Source organism: Pteronotus mesoamericanus, unplaced genomic scaffold (genome assembly GCF_021234165.1).
Source record: "Pteronotus mesoamericanus isolate MK-2021 breed Mesoamerican mustached bat unplaced genomic scaffold, CSHL_Meso_final contig_164, whole genome shotgun sequence".
Taxonomy (NCBI): Eukaryota; Metazoa; Chordata; class Mammalia; order Chiroptera; family Mormoopidae; genus Pteronotus; species Pteronotus mesoamericanus.
In genome coordinates, this window is record NW_026555065.1 from 2,972,972 (window position 1) to 2,992,835 (window position 19,864).

Below are 19,864 nucleotides of genomic sequence, written 5' to 3' on the forward strand. Positions count from 1 at the left end.
CCTGCCTGCTTTACCTCCAAAAGGAGCAGTTTTTAAGAACTACATGAAAACATCCCTATAATATTCTTATAAATCTGCGATCCCTTTGTTTAGGAATAATATTCATGACCAACATTTTTTTTCTCTAGAGAGCACACCATCGTTCCAAACTACTCTTAGCTACACCAAGTGCTGAAAGTGCCAGGACTTATCTTACCTAACTGATGAGAGTCCTTTAAAAAAACCTTCTCTCCAAGGAAGGTTGTGAACTTTACTTCCCAGTTGAAAGCATTAGCCCCTCTAGGTATACTCATTTAAAATACCCACACTTTAGGGAGGGACTTCAATGTGGTATTCTGAAACTTCTGTCTGCATAAAAATCATTTGAGTGGCTTCTTCAAAATGTAAAATCCAAAACAGAACAATTCTGCATCTTGATGTGGTGACGGATATACAAATCTATGCATGTGAATAAAACTGCATATTCATAGATACATACACACACAGATGAGTACATGTACAACCTAAAATCTGAGTAATTTTATATGATTTCTTATTAAGACCCTGACAGCATTAGGGTCCTGGGGGATCATAAAGGGGCCCTTGAAAAAGGTGGGAAAATGACAAAGGACTGAAGAAGCCAAATTTTACCAATTTACAATTTTGCCAAACATCCACACCTTGATTCAAAAATATATTCTCTTTTCCTGTGACAGAGGCATTTACAAGGCTACTCATATGATACTCAAATATGCAACCCTATTAAGAACATTGCAGAGCAGATCCAAACAGACAGCCACATCAACAGGAAGAACGACTCCCAAAGCACCTTAAACATCATTGGCCCTGGCTTACTCATACCCATCTTGTTTACAGCCTTTGAAGTTAGACATCTGTGACAGGAGGCACGAAGAGAAGAAAACATAATGACTGGTCCTGACGCCCGTTCTTACCACCTCACCTGGATATAGCGTCCAGACTTAATGCCAGCCTCTAACACTTCCAGGGGAAGGTGTTCTGGGTATTCCTTCCTGTGGCTCTCCTGACTCTCATTCTCTCTTTCTCTTCGAGACTGAAGGATAGAATCACAAAGCTCGTGGGCGGCTTTTAAATCAGGCCAAAAATTGTCCAGGTAATTCTGCATTCAATAGAGGCACGAGAGAAATACAGTCAGAAGAGAATAATTCTTCATTATAGTAGTGTTATAAAAGATCCCAAACAGCAACTGCCAACACGCAGTTTTGAAGATGTGTCAAATGAGCATTACCTTCCTAAGCCTTATGCTACCAGTTCATTTTCTGTCACCTCATTAATCCCTGAAGTCTTGCCAAATGAATCCCAGGGAGGCTTTTTCTGCCATGGAATACTTCCACCTCCCTGATTACTGTGAACTTCCAAATCTCCCTCTCTCTCCCTCCACATACAACACACACACTTGTGCACACACGAACAGCCTGCCTGTCCTTATACGTATCTCATTGTTACAGATAATGGCCTACAATGAATGGACAGAAAAAGCTCCTACATGTGCATTCTTATATATATGTTTTTACCCTGAAATGTTTGAAATTAAAAAAAAACATAAGCACATAAAAATGGCAAGGAGTAAAGTGTACAAGGAAATGCCTCCCTTCCCCCAACCCACTGGCCATGTCAAATGAACAGAGAGTGGGGAAAGTCAAATGAGCAAAGTGTTCTGTGGCATTAGGCTTTTCCCCACTTCCTTTGCTCCCAGAGCACTGAGTCTTCGTCTGTGACTACCCACACGTGTAGTAACACTCCTCCTGTAGGTCACACTCTGTGCTGCTGTTAGCGTGATGATCTGGTATGAAACATAACTCTGAAATAAGTGTCAGAGTTCCCGCCAATATTACTGAATATTATTGTACATCTTGATGTAAATAAAGGCCTTGGACAAAACCCCAAGGCAACCACCCACAAGGGGATGGTGGGGTGAGGTTGAGGTTGTCTATGTTACTTCCATTCTGTGTGTCCAGAGAACATTCCCTCAGATGTTTGACTCTCACTAAATACAATCAAATTTAGATGTGATTTTAACTCAACTTTAAGTCTAAGGTAGAGTCTAGCACATTCCTTTTCTCAACTTAAAAAGAAAATAAACTGTCCTTGTTGTTGACTCCAGTATTTCTCCCACTAATCTCAGGGTCCTGTTCAAACTGCTTCTTTCCCTAGTCTTTCCAGAAGTTCTTTCTCTAGTCCTTCCAGAAGTTCTGTCTGTGTTAACATCATACCCCAATTCTATGGCCACTTGTCACTTATCAGCACCAAGAATTAGTCTCTGCTCAATTTACAAGGACAAAAAGCAACTGCACAATGCCAGTATGAGCCTCAGGTGCCAAAAGTTTGGTAAGAGCTGGGTTTGATTCTAAGGAGAACAGGAAATATTTATTTAGGAGTAGTGGCAGCTGCTCCTGTAGTACAGCTGGGGAGGTGGAAGACATAATTAAGAAAATTGTGTGAGGGAGGTGAGAAAGCCAACAGAGGGTACAGGAGCCTTGTTAAAAGTTGGCTCTAGTTGGTGTGGCTCAGTGGCTTAAGCACCAGCCTGTGAACCAAAGGGTTGCCAGCTCGAATCTGAGTGTAGGGCACATGCCTGGGTTGCAGGCCAGCTCCCCAGTAGGGGGCACATGAGATGCATCCGCACATTGATGTTTCTATCCCTCTCTTTCTCCCTCCCTTCCTTTCTCTAAAAATAATTAATAAATCTTTATTCAAAAAAAAAGAAGTTGTCTGCATCGGTGTGTGCATGTGTATTTAAATTTATGCATTTTCATTGAACAAATAACTTCAGTAAACAGTACTGCAAAGTGAACTGTTAAAATTAAAAGGCATGTAGCCCTGGCTGGTGTGTCTTAGTGGATTAAGTGCTGGCCTGCTAACTGAGGGGTCACTGGTTCAAGTTCCGAGGCAAGCCTGGGTTGTGGGGAGGGTCCTGGTGGGGGGCGTGTGAGAGGCAACTGTACACTGATGTTTCTCTCCCTTTCTTTCTCCTTTCCCCTCTAAAAATAAATAAATAAAATCTTTAAAAAAAATTAAAAGGCACTTAAAACAAGAATGTGACTAGTATGAAACAAAACAGGCAACTCAGTAAGAAGTAAATATATAGTGGTCTGTTACAGCACTCATTGAAAGTAAGGCTTGCTTAAGCATTAGGTGTTGCATAAGCCATAGTACAACGTCACATATTCATTAAAAAGGTAAATTGTAGCTAAAACACCAAAGAAAAAGTACTGATAAAAATTTTACCCCTAAACTGCAAATAAATACATTCAGTGATTACAAGAAGTGATAAAAAAAAAAAAAAGCACGAGGCTTTAGACAAAATACAATGAATAAAATGAAATAAATTCATCTTAAATGTCTCGAATTCAGCAAATACTATATAAATTAAAGGACTTTTTTTTTTTTTGCAGAAAATTCCCCAATATTTTTATCCAAGGCTTAAATTTATAAAAGTTACCAAGATTAATTTTTACTACTATAAACCACCTCTTCTGGAGTGTAGGTTGCTTTTACTCTTCCCCATCCTAACTTCAAGCCTCCACAGAAAATTTTGGGCTTCCTTCTCTGAACTCCACAGTATCTCTTTTTTCCTGCTATCATTCACCTCTATGAAGCCCTTGGTCACAGTTTGCTTAGGAAATGCTCTACCAAATAAAACCATACTATACCAGTGAACTACAAAGAAAAGTAATTTTCACAAAAAGTAGAAAAGTGTAATTTTAGTCAACTGTCCTCTGTGGGAACAAGACATGATGCATTGCCACAGAGAAAATAAGTGACACCGCCATTAATATCCAGTGCCCCTGGAATTCTCTGGCATGCCACAACACTTTTTATAGAAGGGCCAAGAAAATTCTATTGGCAAAGCTTTAGCAACACATGCACCTGGGAATGCTTATAGAATCTACAATTCAAAATCCAACTCGACTTTCTGTAAACTGACAGGGGTAATAGAGGGCCTCATTCTAGTTTCTGAATAAAAAGATGCTGTCTACCATTAGAACTTGACTGACCAGCTGGGAAGACAGAAGAGACCAGTAATCAATCAAGAGATTAATATGCATCCTACTCTCCCAAAAGGTACCTAAGAAATAGGAAAACTGCCCTGGCTGGTGTGGTTCAGTGGATTGAGCACCAGCCTGTGAACCAAAAGGTCGCTGGTTTGATTCCCTGTCAGGGCACATGTCTGGGTTGTGTGCCAGGTCCCCAGTTGGGGGCATGTGGGAGGCAGCCAATTGATGTCAATCTCTCCCTCTTTCTCCCTCCCTTCCTCTAACAATAAGTAAATTAAAAAAAAAAAAAAAAAAAAAAAGAACAATCCTGCTAAGACAGCCCAAGTAACTATCACCAATAATGCTGCTCCCATCTATAATCTCTACACCAAACAGATCCCCTTCACATAAACAATATCATGTCTCACGCCTTCCCCTTTGTTCCTCTCAACTTCTGTGTGCATTCACAAGCAGGGAAGAGTGAGGAACTGCAGAGATACAAGACTGGCCTTTAAAACTGTGTTTTGTGTGTATTCAGAAGAATAATTTGGGAAGCAATAAAAACACGATAGTTAAGAGCTTTGACTCTTTCCAAAAGTGATGAGAGGTCACCTCTGAAGATGGTTGGCTGTTCACTTGACCCAGAAAACCTCACAAAATCATGCAAATCACGAGGTTCAAATCTTCGAGTTCACTTCAAGAACACCTGTTAAACTGCCCAGGCCATCAAGGATATGAATATTCAAAAAGCCACCAAGTATCTGAAAGATGTCACTTTAAAGAAACAATGTATCATATTTCATTGATACAATGGTGGAGTTGGTAGGTGTGCTCAGGCCAAACAGTGGGGCTGGACACAGGGCCAGTGGCCCAAGCAGAGTGCTGAGTTTTTGCTGCACATGCTTAAAAACGCAGAGAGTAATGCTGAACTTAAGGGTTTAGATGGAGATTCTCTGGTCATTGAGCACAGCCAGGTGAACAATGCTCTCAAGATGTGACGTAGAACTTACAGAGCTCATGGGCGGATCAACCCATACATGAGCTCTCCCTGCCACATTGAGATGATCCTCACTGAAAAAGGACAGATTGTTCCTAAACCAGAAGAGGAAGTTGCACAGAAGAAAAAGATATCCCAGAAGAAACTGAAGAAACAAAAGCTTACGGCTTGGGAGTAAATTCAGCATAAAATAAATAAAATAAATACTAGTTAAAGTAAAAAAAAAAAAAAAGAGCTTTGGAATCAGACTGCCTGGGTTCTAACCCAGTTCTACCACTTTCTACCTATGTAAGCTTGGGCAAGTTGCTTAGTCTTTCTGTGCTTTAGTTGCCTTCCTCACCAATAAAATAGGGATGATAACACCTACATGATAAGGTTGTTGCAAGAATTGAATGAAATAATACACTTAGAACAGTGCATGACATAAATTTAGGATGGTTATTGCTATTAGGTAGAATCATGTAAAACTGCCATTTTGTAAGTCAAAAACAACACTGTTAGCAACTTTATTAGATTAAACCTATCATCATCATTACTAATACTTTTATTGCTGTAACTACAAACATGAGTTTACTGTCATCAGGGGCTTTTGGGGCTGTCTCGGATACTGTAAGCCTTACAGTCACAAGTAGTTTGCCCAGATTTGCTCAAGTCAAGCTTTATTATCTAGGGAGACATGGAACTTCTTGAAGTATTCCTTCATTCTTTATTTTCCTTTTTTGTATTGCCAGAGGGATCTAGAGCCCTCTGGGAACTACTTAGGAAATGAACACACACACACACACACACACACACACACACACACACACACACACAGAGCAGCTGTAAATACCTTGAAAGAAATCACAAACACTCCTTCTGTTTCACTTCCGTACTGCTGAACTGCCTCTTCATCTTCGGTCACCATAATGATTGGCATCCTATCCTGGCAGTGGTGATAGTACCAAACGGCTGCATTGTATATGCTCCTAAAAAAGCGAAGAGCACATGAACCGTCTCAAGCCAGACAAACACAAGCTATTGTTCCCAACTTCTCACCTGGCTTTTAATATGCTATCCTTTGGTTTACATAGAGAGCCATTCAGTCATCCAACAACTACTTCTTGAACACTCACTATAAATACACGCCAGGCTGGGTACCCAAGGGGATACAAAAATGAATCAAAAGTGCTTGATATGTCTTTTTCCCTAAGACATCCAGCCACCACCACAACATCTTTCATTTCTTGATATGGCCTAGAAACCATGGGGCTCTGCCATCTGCTGACACTTTTTGTTTGGAGGGCTGCATGGCATGGCACCACAAAGATAACAAGCTACGTGAGGCTTAAAAGATAAAAAAGTTTTCAGCTAAGAGAAAAACTAGGCTGCAAGTAACTAAAGATCATAATCCAGAAAGGTATGATGTGGAGCCACAAAAAATGTCTGAAAATCTTCCTGAAAAAAATCTGAACTGAACAAATGAATCTGGGTCTAGAGAGGTGTGCTCAAGTCTGGATGTTTCCAATGAAGTGTGTAAATTTGGACTGTCAATTTCTGCAGGCACTTGTTTCCCTTCCTGCAAATTAAGACACTATGTAAGGTTCCTTCAATTCTAGAAATTAAAAAAAAGTCAGCCAACATATACTGATTACCAACTACGTGTGAGACTATGTAGTCAGAAGTGTGACTATTCTGAGTACTCACAAATAACTTAACCTAGACAAATATCTGCTTCTCCCTTTCTGTTATTGAACCCTGTGGGAACCTGGGGACTATAATTAAGGACACTTTATGTCTTAGTGCTTATTTTGCTTTAGAGATTTTAAATATTTCATGGCTATACTTTTGAACTATGAGATAAAGGTATAAGATTAAGAATTATAAGGAAAAAGATGGTTTAAATGTTTTGTATAGATAAGACATTTTAAAGTTTAAGGTTTCTTTTGCTCTCTACAGAGGAGAACCTGTGCCCTAGGCCCACCTGACTTTAGCTGTAGCTGGGTGGGCAGTTCCATCCCCTCCCCACCCCCACCAAGAGCCCAGTGAGTGGAGTTGCCCCTGGGGAATGATCCTCAGCCAAAGGGAGCACTCACTGAAAGCCCTAGCCTCTGCCCTATGAGGTGACTCCTTAGAGGGTCCCAGCAGGACTGAGCCTCAGTTCCCCACCGCGGTAACTCATCCTTAACTCTGTCTCACTCTCCCTACTCTCTCACTCCTGCTATGGGAATCACCTCGGAAGTAAACAAACCATGCCAAGCCCTGCTAAAACAGTTCTAACCAGAATTAACCAGCTTAAGTTTAATCAGACTAGTTTGGATGTTAGAGCTATACCAGAAAAATTGAAATCTTAGCTTAAAAGTAAGACTCTCCCCCTCCCCTCCAAGTATTAAAGTTTTGACTTCTGGATCACTGGAATGGTCCTGCTGGCTGGTAGAGTCTGGGGCAAACTTACTCCGGGTACTATACCTCCCTAATTACAATTTCTTAAGTACATCAATTATGTATCAAATGACATATCAAAAATATTGACACATTAAGCATTTCAGCATTAATCATGGTTCCAGAAATAATTGCTACTTATCATACCACTTAGATCAACTGCCAAGTACAAATGATAAAGAAAATACAGAAGATGATCATGTGAACACTCACAGCAATTCAGTGCCATACCTGGTCTGCCACTTCTCCATGGATTCTCCTCCTTCCCGAGGGAGATAGCAGTGCTGCTGGAATTCGTTAGCAAAGAGAATGCAATCACGACGCGCATCCTTCAGGATGTTTCGTAATTTATTATATTGTCTGCGACACAGAGGAGAAAAATAAATCTAACATAACAAGTACTCATCTAATGACAGCTGTTGCTAATGGTAAAAAAAGGTGAGGTATTTTATAGAAAAAGATTGCTTATTGAAAACCTGAGGAACATTTATTTAATATTGGCCTTAGTGTGCACAGTATCATTGGGCAGCTGTTTCTCAATTCTGTCTGCTAGAATGTGCTTGGGCAGGGTCCCATTAATTAGTCTGTGGCTCTATCCAACCCCTCTACACCCCTTTCCCCTTCTGAGATGCCTGCCATTTATTATGTAATTATATGACACCGCCCCACACAGCCCCCACTACAAAGGCTCACAGAAAACACAGAAGCAAGCAGACTTTAGCACTTTATTTTTGTACCTCACTTTGTTCTATAAATGGCATTATGCATTAGTACATTTTACTTTTTACTGGCAGCCCTAGAAAAGGACATGTAGGGTAACTAAGTTTGGGGATTTATCTGTATATTTTATTTATGAAGCCACCTCATTTATATGAATGAGGTTCAGAGGACTAACAGCAAGTTTTAAGGTTTCCCACCAGGAGATCCTCCCAGTGTTAACCAAAGTCACAGATCAAATATGAAGTCTTACGTGGGTCAGTTTTTAAGAAGATGCTTTCAAAAGTGGAGGTCTAAAATATGAACTATAGAATATTCACAGGTATTTTATAGGAAGTCAATGTTTATTTAAAAATCAATTGATACTAAATCAGATATTAAATCAACATATAAATTATCCAAGGTATATGACTGGCATTTAATATAATACGATTTGTGCCCTCCATTCCCACCCCCACCTGCCATCATGGATTTTTATGAAATTAATCTTTTCATTAAAGCAAAGGCAGAATTCTCCAAGTAAATGCTAACCACCATTATTTGTGTGGTCTCAATGTTTCATTAGAAAACAAGATACACTGCTTTTATTTTCTTAATAATTCTAAATTTGAGCCATCTTAAAAAGAATCATCATTTAATACAACTTATAAAACTTTCTTAATTGCCCTTGCTGGTGTGGCTCAGTGGACTGAGCGCTGGCCTGTGTACCAAAGGGTTGCCGGTTCAAGTCTCAGTCAGGGCACATGCCTGGATTGTGGGCAGGGTCCCCAGTAGGGGGCCTGTGAGAGGCAACCACACACTGATGTTTCTCTCCCTCTCTTTCTCTCTCCGTTCCTCTCTCTCTAAAAATAAATAAATAAAATCTAAAAAAATTTTTTTCCTAATTAAACAAAGGGATTAATTTTTCACTTCTGTGAGTAGCAGCTTTCCTTAACAGAATTCCACTTGTGCAAACAAAAGCTGCCCTACCCCAAAATGCCAGAACATATTAAATCAATAATTTTCCCATGTTCACAAAGATACTCATTTTTAAAACCTCTTAGATTATGCATGGACGAGCCTACGAGACCCTGTGAACAGTGATTGTTCCTGCAGAATGGTGAGGCAAAGACTTTCACGTTCTGCTTTATACATTCCTGTCAGACATGAATTTTTTAAAATGAGCACTTATTTGTTAAGCAATAAGAAATATTTTAGAAGAGGCTTATAAACATCTGTAATTTATTATTTTAGAGAAAATACCGAAAACATATTGCCCATTTTCCCTGGTCTTACCCTCTACAGTTTTTGCTCTACTTATCTACCATCACATTTTATACACTCCTAATAAAGCACTTGAGCTTAGTGCAATTATTTGTTTACAAATTATCTCCCTTACTTAAACATCCTTCATCCCACAGATTTTTGCACACTCCTATGTGCCAAGTCTTCTGCTCCACTAAATGCCCTCAGGGGCTGCCACCCAGACATTCTGCTGCCGCCGCCCTTCATCTGTGTGCAGCAATCCTGCTTTTGGAAAACACAACAGACCCACCCATTCCTCAAAAAATAAATAAATAAAATCAAAACCAGAACCATAACTACCATATGACCCAGCAATCCCACTCCTGAGTACAGACCCCAAAGAATTCAAAGTAGGGTTTTGAAAAGATAGTAGCGGATCCCTGTTCAGAGCAGCATTGTTCACAGTAGCCCAAAAGCGGAAGCAACCTAAGTGTCCATCAACAGATATATGGAAAAACAGAATGTGATATATATGTGCCATGGGATATCATTCAGCCTTAAAACGGAAGTTCTGATACATGCTATTACATGGATGAAGCTGGAAGACATGATATTGAGTGAAATAAGCCAGTCACAAAAGGACTTATGTACACTTACATAAGTTTCCTTGAGCAGTCAAATACGTAACACAGAAAGTAGAGTGGTGGTTGCCAGGGAGTGGGGAATGGAGGAATGGGGAGTTAGTGTTTAATAGGGGCAGGGAAGATGAAATAAGTTCTGGAGACTGGTTGTATAACAATATGAATGCACTCAATGTCACTGACCTGTACACTTTAAAATGGTAAATTTTATGTTATATACATATATTTTACCACAATTTTTAAAAGAGGCCGTACTATTTGGTAAAACAAACAAACAACAGAATCATCTGTTTCAGTGGGATAAGTGCTGTGAAAGGAAAAGTTCAGGGTGTGGCAATGTGACAGAGACGGTGAAAGCGTCTGGGAGGAGGCAGCCCCGGAGTCCTAAAGGGTGAGTGAAAGCGGGCTGGGCAAAGGGCCCAAGGGAGGAGAGAGGGGGCGGATATTCAAGAGAGCAGACAGTATGGTGCACCTGTGTATCTGCACTGCGTAACCCACAGTAGGTGTTCAACAAACGTTTTCCAAATGAATAAAAGAACTCACAACTCTTTGTGACAACAGTGATCCAAATACAAGATATTTCTCAGAAGAAACTGACATTTTCAGTTTGTTAGGCTTCACACACGTTACATTTATCACACCTGCACTTTAGACCCGGGGGGTTAGCACTGAACAAGAATAATGACAATTCTTCCTAGTGTTTAGAAAAATATATTTCTTAAGAAGAATTTTCTCAATTTAAGTTTCATTCCCATATATTTCCCTTAGATTTTTAGTGTGTGCTTCCATTTGTCAGCTATCTTTATCAGCTAGATAAAACAAATGAACAAATGGCACGGGAATATTAATGGGGAAAGCAGGAAACGACGAATCACTCTGAGTGTGGCATTTGGGTTTTCTTACAGGTATGTGGGCTTATGGTTCTAATTTAATAGTGCACACATACTATAAAGTCATATTTTTGCAAAGAATATCAGAGTGTCTGAACAACTTTGGCCTGAATGATAGGAGAACAACAGCTTCAGAGAGTCAAATATAATAAAATTATCTTCAGTTTTAAAAATTCCAGTCTTACAGAAAATCCCTAGTTTCCTTGGAGTGGCTTCAGCGTTTTCCAAATGTCTATTATCAAAACATCTCAAACAATTTCTTAGGGGGACAGCTAAACACACCTTTAAAATTTTTTTTTAAATTAATTTATTCCGCTAAGGAGAGGGAGGCTAGGGGGTGGAGGGATCGAGCAAAAAGGAAAAAGGACTTACGGACATGGACACCAGTGTGGCGCCTGCCACGGGTGGGAGGAGGTTGCTGGTGTTTAAAGGGACTAAATAGCAATGAAAGAAATATAATAAAAATGTTACTGAGCTCTTAAAAAATTTATTGATTTGGGAAAGAAGAAGGGATGGAGAGGGGGAGAGAGAGCTAGAGAGAGAAAGAGAAACACTGACTTATTGTTCCACTTATTTATGCATTCATTGTCTGCTTCTCATGTGTGCCCTGACCAGGAACCCACAACCTTGACGTATCGGGATGATACTTCAATCAGCTCAGCTACCCGGCCAGGGCTGAACTTAACTTCTTTAAATTGACTTTTTTGTGTACTGTTTTTATTCAATGGTGGCCTCACAGATGCAACATCCCTTCCCCCTGCTGACTATACTCTCTGGGAATGAGGAGTGGATGTTCCACAACCAGCGGGGAAGTGAGTTAGTTCTGTACCATGTTGCATTTCTTCAACCAGTTTTCCCATAACCTTGGTAGGGTCTCGTAGACTTTCAGAGGTCCTTGAGTTTTCTACGAGGATTTTAAGTTTATGTTTCCATTTATAGAAGGTGATATCTTAAAACATGTCTAACAATATTTTGGATGAGCTGAATGACTGCCGTCTAACTGCAGTGCCACTTGGGGTCAGTGCCTGCCCGCTTGGAAGCCTCAGACACTTCCAACTCAGGACCTTTATCTACCCATCCCCCTTAGACCTCTTCTGGTGCATCCTCTCTCTTGCCACTTAGGTAAACCAGAAATCTTAGGGTTATCCTTGACACCACCTTCTCCTTCACCTCACTTACCTAAATCCATATTAAGTTCTATAGGTTTTTAAAAAAGTAACAGCTCTATTGAGATATAATTCACATACCATAAAATTCACCCTTTTAAATGTACAATTCAATGGTTTTTAGTATAGTCACAAGAGTTATGCAACCATCCCCACTATCTAATTCCAGAACATTTCATCACCCCCAAAAGAAACATACCCATTAAGCAGTGCTTCTCCAATTTCCCTGACCCCCCAGCCACTGGCAACCTAACTCATCTACTTTCTCTCTCAGATGTACCTATTCTGGGCATTTTATATAAATGGAATCTTACACTATATGAATTTTGTGTGGTTGGCTTCTTTCTCTTAGCATAATATTTTCAAGGTTCATCTATGTTATAACATGTACCAGTACGTCCTCCCTTGTTATGGCTGAATAATATTTCCTTGCATGGATAAACATTTTGTGTAACCATTCATCTGCTGATGAACATTTGGGTTGTTTCCACTTTTTCACTGTTATAAATAGAGCTGTGCAAGTTTTTGCATGGACATATTTTTAATTCTCTTGGTCACATACTTGGTAAGTTCTATAGTTTTTACTGCTAAATAGTTTTGGGAAATGCCTATTTCTCTCCATCTCTAAACTACCAGCATCTCTCATCTGCACTAAAGCAATAGCCTCCTGTCTTCTTTACTCCATGCCTTTTCTCCACCAGCCCAGTAATGTTTTCAAAACAGCAATCTGATCATGCCACCCCATCTACTTAAGAACCTTCACTGGCATCCATGAGGTCTACCATCCCGTCCAGGGCCTTCTTTCAGTTTCCTGAGCAGCGTTCCCTTCCCTATGACCTTGCACAGCAGTTTCCTCACCTAGAAAGATTTTCTCCTTTCGTCTGGTTAATACCTACTCATCCCCTAGAGCTCAGCATAGGCATTGCCCTCAGGAAGGACTTTCCAGTCTCCCTGAGCAGTCTGGGCTCTCCTGGAGCCTGGTCCCTGTGCTTCCGTGCGCTTGTCACAGCTGCAGTTCTCCATCTGTTTGTGTGACTACCTGATTACTGCCTGTTTTCCCCTCAAGACCATGTCTGCTTTTGTTCACTACTGTTTCCTCAGTGCCAGCACAGTTTCTAGAACATATAGTCTCTCGGTAGATATTTGTTAAATGAAAAAAATAAACACCCAGGGGGTTGGGGGAGCTAGGAGAGGATAAAACAGGAATGAATGGTGATGGAAGGAGACTTGATTTGGGCTGGTGAACACACAATACAACATTCAGATGATGTAGGATAGAACTGTATACCTTAAACCTATATAATTTTATTAACTAATGTCAACCCAGTAAATTCAATAATAAATAAATAGGTAAATAAATAAAATAATCCAGGTTTTAATCCTCCCAACCCACCCCCCAAAAAAAAGAAAAGAAAGGAAAAGAAAAAGTATGGCAGGTGGAGGGAGGTGGCTTTCACACACACACAAACTGTACCCCTGAAACCTACATAATTTTATTAACCAAAGTCATCCAATAAACTCAGTTAACAACAACAAAAAGCCACCTGAATAAATGAACAAATGTGGGCAAGAAGACAGTCTTACAGAGTTATCAAGAGAGCCCTCATTAAATAAGCATTTGAGGATTGTTAGATGGCAGAATGTTTGATTATCTTGAATGATTAAAACCTTAACTTTTTCATAGTGTTTTGTACAATATACTTATGAGAGCAGGCCATTTGCTGCATTAATATTATTGAAATTAAAAAATCATATTAAATATAGAAGCAGATTAGAGCTATGTCCTTCTATTATTAAAACCAATTCTGGCAATTTCACTTCAGTAAAACAATGTCATCTGTCACATTTGCAGTTTTCTGATTTTATAGTTTTATTTAATCTGAAGGTCCAATTTGGTTTTAGTGTTGTATTAAGTATTTAAGCATGAGGACATATACATAGATTTATATTCAAACATATTTAAGTAGTGATACAACAAAATCATTTAAATGAACATTGTGTGTCCATGAGAAATCTTTTCTTTTAGAAACAAAGTCAGTGACATTACTCATGTTGAGTAACACTGATGTACTGAATGGGGAGTTAGATCACAATGGCCTCTTAAATCCTTTCCAACTACAACACTCTATGGTCCCTGTCTTATATATTGAGGAACAGAGGCGTGAACTAGTGAAAGTCTGAAGCTATACAGAAGGAATTCAGAGGGTCAAAAGGGGAAAGCAAAGTATCCTTACAACCAGTCACTAGACCATAGCAGGGTTTTTTGTTTTAAATATTTTATTTACTTATTTTTAGAGAGAGGGGAAGGGATGGAGAAAGAGAGAGAGAGAAACATCAATGTGTGGTTGCTTCTCATGTGCCCCCTACTGGAGGACCCAGCCCCCAACCCAGGCATGCGCCCTGACTGGGAACTGAACTGGTGACCCCTTGATTTGCAGGCTGGTGCTCAATCCACTGAGCCACAGCAGCCAGGGCCAGAGCAGGTACATTTAACTGACAAAGCTTTCCTAAGCAATCATGTTCCTAAAAGCATGTCAAATAGAATGAATTATTTACTAGCATCTCAAAAATCTCCAAGGAAGAACTGAAAAACAAAACAAAATGTTTCCCAACATTAAATGCAGCAAAATATCACAGAGTTTCTGCTAGATCACATTTGGTTAAGTATAAAAAATCATATGACTTACACTTAACACTTATGAATGCCAAATTAATAAAGCAAACTCCTAGTTGTTATATATTCAACAGCTATCATGAATTCTAAAGTGAGCTTTCAATAGGGCACTTTCCAGGGCTTAGGTCATTTTGGTCCTTTAGCTGTTTCAATCTCAATATACCAGCTGGTTGCTTAACAGATAAACAAAGCATCAAGCCCCAAACTTGCTGATTCCATTCCTGCTTCTTTTTCCTCTTCATCAATCATATTCATTATCCTTCCTTTATTTAAGACCAGTCTCAAATCTATTTCTTTCAGAGACTTTGTGGCCTAATCCCCATCCCCCATCCCCTATTTACTTCTGCACTTTGCAGAATCCTCATTAAATTAAGTCATACGTGTCTCAGGTGTGTTGCAAGTGCCTTCTTGCATCTAACCCCAACAAGACAACAACAGGTCTGTTGAGAAAGGGACTAAGACTTTGTACTGCTTCAGAAGGCCTGAAACTAGAAGCTGAAAAAGTGCTTACCCAGAGAAAAAACTAGGATGTTATCATATGGGCCTATTTCATAAGTCCTCATCTTCTGTTTTCACATTTAGTATATTCAGAGACATGGTAAAACAATGGAAAACCAATACTTTTTCATCAAGTTAACTATTTTTGAAATGTTCAGGAGAAAATACATTTAAATCCCAATTCTGTGTTTTGGAATGTCCCAGCAATTGGTTTTTAAAACAATCGTTAATATTAAAAATATTTTAGAAAACAGAGGTTGAAAAGGCTCTGCAGTGTGTTAGCAATCTGAATGATAACAACAAATTGATTTTAGTAGCAGAAATTGAAATATGACACCTGGAGCAGCATTTAAACCTGAATGTGTATAAACATCTATATCTTCCTGTCTGAACAAAATCAACTTCAAGCTCATGTTGAAATATTCTATCTGAAAAACCTGCACACAATCTAGTTAATGCACATTTTTTTGAACTGAGCATATAATAAGGACAACTTATCATTTTCATATACAAATAAACACACTTCATCTTTTACTACCAAGGTCTGCAGAAACTACAACATTTTAAAAAGAATAAACGCATAGTTTCTGCTTTTTAAATGACTTAGGGTGTTAAGAGTTTGGATATATAATTGTAATATGTATGCTGTTTCCATATAGCATGAATCCCCAAGTTCAAATCATCAATCTTTTCCCAATGTTAAGTGAAACAAAACCAATCTTTAGAATATTTGTTTAAAAGGTACAAGGCAAGCATTTTAGACTGATTTCAATCAAAAATCCTTTGTTTTGCAAATACAATTACTATGGTTGGTAGTTATACTAGTAACCTAAAAATAAAACAAGTTATCTGTGATTTCATTGAATAAATCACTGCAAATACAATTTGTATCCACAATAAAGGAATCTAAAATTAAAAAACAAAGTACTTTTTCCCAAGGGAACAAAAAGCAAGCTTCTGAAACAATAATATATCTTTAAATAAGATTAGTTAATATGCATTATCAACAAGAAATAAGCAATAACTGCTATAAAATGCAAACCAAAAGCCAAGAATCTAAATACCCACACACAAGGACACTGCAGCCTAGTGATCTACAGTCAGAACTTTTGGACAGATGTTGAAGCAGAAATATAAAATAGTGTTATAAGTAATTCAAAAACAGATACCTCCGGCCTCTTTGGTGCTGCACAGCTTGACAAGCTGTTTGCATGAAAATAATTCCCTTCAATTCAGGAAACTCAAGGATCTCAAGGTAATCTTGAACAACTTTCCAATCGGGGATCATGTAATGAGTCACATCACCAGATAAGAGTTTCCCATCTGAAGTATAATTCAAAATGTAAGTGATTAGACAACACTTGCAATCCTGGTTTATTATTATTGCAACGTCATGGTGCCCTCCTGTGCAAAATAACTTCCAGCCTTAACTACCCCGTGCAGTTTTTAAAGGAGAAGACAAATGTACTTTGGTAGAGGCCCAAAGTTCAGGTAAGTTCAGCACCTTCATTTTTTCTGAAGCTGTGACAAATAAACGCTCAATGTGGTTTACGGTGTTGCCAGTGGGGCAGGAGATGACTGATCTTTTTAAAAAAGCACATCTTCAGCACAACCTGCATATTTGAGTTAACTCAGGAGAAGCTCACACTCAAATGAGGCACTCTGAAAGTATACATGTTGGCCACTTGTTTCTGTCCAGCAATTCAAGGAGGTTCTGTCTCAAGTTGGTAAACATGCACAGAGGTCGCCAAGAGGCATAAAAGATGCTCAGTGCAAGCAAGGACGGTGGCAAGATTTCCACCCAGACCATGTCAGGGAGCTGGTTAGCCAAGCAATAACTGAAATGTTCACCTTAACCATCAATCCTTAACCAAACTGAGGATTCCAAATACTGTATTCACCGAAAAGGCCCAGCACCCTCAACTCCCACCAAGAGTTAAGAGAATCAGTAACCTCCTGCGTTCAGGGGGCCACCCTTGCAGCCTAGAAACCAAGTGCGGGAGGGTCTAGTGCACAGCAGGCCAAATCCGACTTCCCCCGCGACCTTCCCGTACAGAGAGGGTCCATATAATTCACAGACCCTGAAGTGAAGAGGGCGCTCACTGGATAAATGCCTGAGGCATCGGTGCTGGCAGGTCAGGTATTTTGTAGGGAGCAAAGAAATGTAAAATGGGCAGCAGCAGGTCCCTGCGCTCCTGCCACTGATTCGCGTCCCACTAGCCACTGAAGGGCCAAGCGCTCAGGACCGCCCCCATTTCACCACAATGGACTCTAGGGGGTGGGAAGGGGCAGGTTCCTGCGACCAGGCCCCTCGGAAAGCCCAAATCACCGGCTTCTGGGCTGTGGAGGCAACTGTCTCCGCGCCCTTCCACCTCATGGGGCGCCGCAGTCGGGGTGTCCCATGCGGAGGATCGTTCGTAGGACGAAGGTGAAGCCAGGGGACAGTTGGAGGCCGGGGGCCCTGGGACTCGGAGTGCGGCCTCTCGCTCCGCCGCTGGTGGCGCGCCCTTCCGCCTCACGGCGCGGACGACTGCCACTTCCCCGCCCCCGCTCCCTCCCGGCCTGGGTTCCCCTCATTTCCGCCCCGGCGGCCCTCGTTCTGCCCGCCCAGGGCTCCCCTGGCTCCTGGCATCGGCCCTCCTCTCTCGCGCCCCGGCCACCCTCGCCCTCGCTCCCGCCCGGGCCCTGACCGTTGCGGCAGGTGGCGGGCTGCGGGCACAGCGGGCTGTTACAGGGCACGCTGGGCCGCAGGTAATGCTCCCGCACGATGCGCAGCGTCCGGCCCTGGAAGGTCCTCAGAAGCAGCACCTTCTCCAGCTTCTGCAGCATGGTGGCGGCGCTCCCCGGGACAGAGGTCCGGGGCGCGCGAGCTTGCCCCGAGCAGGAGGCCGGGAAGCGGTGGGCGCGGCGCGGCTCAGGCGGAGGCGAGGCCGCGGCTTCGGGCCCGCCCCCTGGGCCGGGCGGCCTGATCCGCGCTGGGTTCCCGGCTGGCCCGGCTCTCCCGGCAGCGCCCAAACAGCCCAAGCCCTGAGGTTGAGGGCTCCTGGCGGCCCGCGGGAGGGGAGCTCCAGCCCCGCAGACTTCTCCCGCCCGCCTCAGTGTCTCCCTTCCCCACAATTGCCTGGGGGCAAGGATGTTCGGGGTGGGGGGCAAGCAAAAGGCTTGTGTGAGGAAAGAATATATGGAAGCTGGCTTACAGTCTTGTGAAGGAAGATTTGGTGCAACTAAAAACGATTGTGATACTTTGTTTCTACCCCCAGGTCCCTATGGGAATGGGGCAACCTTATTAATACGGGTAATTATTAGTGTTTTCTGTTTGTTGCTCTTGCTATCCCTGGAAGAGCTAAAAGATTCAGCAAATAAGCCAGCTACCCTGCCAGCCCAACATTTTTTTCCTTCAAAAAATTGTATTTATTTTTAATTTCATGCATTTTTAATCCATATAAAAATTCAAACAGTGACGAGGAAATGAAAACCAAACCAGTCTCTTGAGGTGTAGACATGTCTATTTAACCCCAACTTTATAGCATTTGCAGCCTCTAGCAAAGGAATTTTTCTTTAGACTTGTTGGAGATGCATATATAGTCTCTTCTGAGATCACACTCCTTTGGTTGGATAGACGCTACTGTCCTTTCAAGCTCTCAACAAAGAATTTTGAGCCACACCAGAAGCTTTACATACAAATGTCACGTTTAATTTCCATAAGTAAGTGGAGCCAGGCATTATTCCCGTTTTATAGGCGATGAAACAGGATTAGGGAGGTTAAGTGGCCAAAGTTACCCAGTTATTAAGTGGTGGAATCAATATTCAAGCCAGAATCTGGCTGAATCCAAAGTAGACTCTTAACTAATTACTGTGCTATTCACAGATGAATAAAATATAGCTCTTGTATCTAAGGAGTTTATATTCTGCTTGTTGAGCTCTGGTTCAAGCAGCTCAACCAGCTGGCTGGGGGCACCAGGGCTACCTATTATGCTGAAGTGAGCAGAACTAGGGTGTCCTGTTGGATGGCTTACTTTTACTTTAGGGAGACATCTTAAAGAGTCATAGTCCCTCACTAGTATTTTTATGTCAAGTTATGTGCAGTGTGGGATAATGTGAGTGAGACGCAAAATGAAATTCTACAAGTTGGGAAACATTACGAGGCTGGTCCCAGGCCAGAGCACTAGGAAGTCCCATAAAGCAACCAACAGTGTAGGAGGCCTTTCCTAATTCAGGAGGTCAGCTCTAGAGACCCCAGAGGACAGGCAAGTAGCTGCATTTACCCCCTGCATTAAAATGCTGCCCACGATGACCTCCAAAGCCTTCCCATTTTCATTTTCTCTTACTGATTTTATGCTTTTGGAACTGATGACCTAAAATGGAATGATTTATTGATTGATTGATAGAGAGAGAGAGAGAGAAACATTGATTTGTTGTTCCACTCATTTATGAATTCAGTGGTTGATTCTTTTATGGGCCCTGATCAGGGATTAAACCTGCAACCTTGGCATACAGTGACGATGCATGTGAGGACTGAACTACCCGGCCAGGGCAAGAATGCCTTTTTGTTGGTTTGTTTGTTCACCGACTATCTGATGCCTCTTGCCTGGAAAAAAGGTTTCTATGTCAGTCAGAATACACTAGATTATGCTGCAGTGA

At 41.1% G+C, this 19,864-nt stretch overlaps 1 protein-coding gene and 1 pseudogene across 2 annotated transcripts in view; one reads left to right on the forward strand and one right to left on the reverse strand.

Annotated features, from left to right (window-relative positions):
* The window catches only part of DIS3L (DIS3 like exosome 3'-5' exoribonuclease), a 32,449-nt gene extending 14,330 nt beyond the window's left edge, over positions 1 to 18,119 (reverse strand). The window contains exons 1-5 of one of the 2 annotated variants that reach the window (XM_054565247.1): positions 17,914 to 18,119; positions 16,393 to 16,546; positions 7,645 to 7,773; positions 5,825 to 5,960; positions 941 to 1,117 (exon numbers count right to left, since the gene is read on the reverse strand). In XM_054565247.1, coding sequence (XP_054421222.1) covers positions 941 to 1,117; positions 5,825 to 5,960; positions 7,645 to 7,773; positions 16,393 to 16,546; positions 17,914 to 18,052 — 735 coding nt within the window. In that variant the 5' untranslated portion in view covers positions 18,053 to 18,119. Of the gene's footprint in view, positions 1 to 940; positions 1,118 to 5,824; positions 5,961 to 7,644; positions 7,774 to 16,392; positions 16,547 to 17,303; positions 17,449 to 17,913 lie in introns of those variants that run through there. The other variant, XM_054565248.1, reaches the window with a different exon arrangement.
* On the forward strand, positions 4,616 to 5,170 carry LOC129064159 (60S ribosomal protein L17-like; annotated as a pseudogene).
* Positions 18,120 to 19,864: the final 1,745 nt, after the last annotated feature.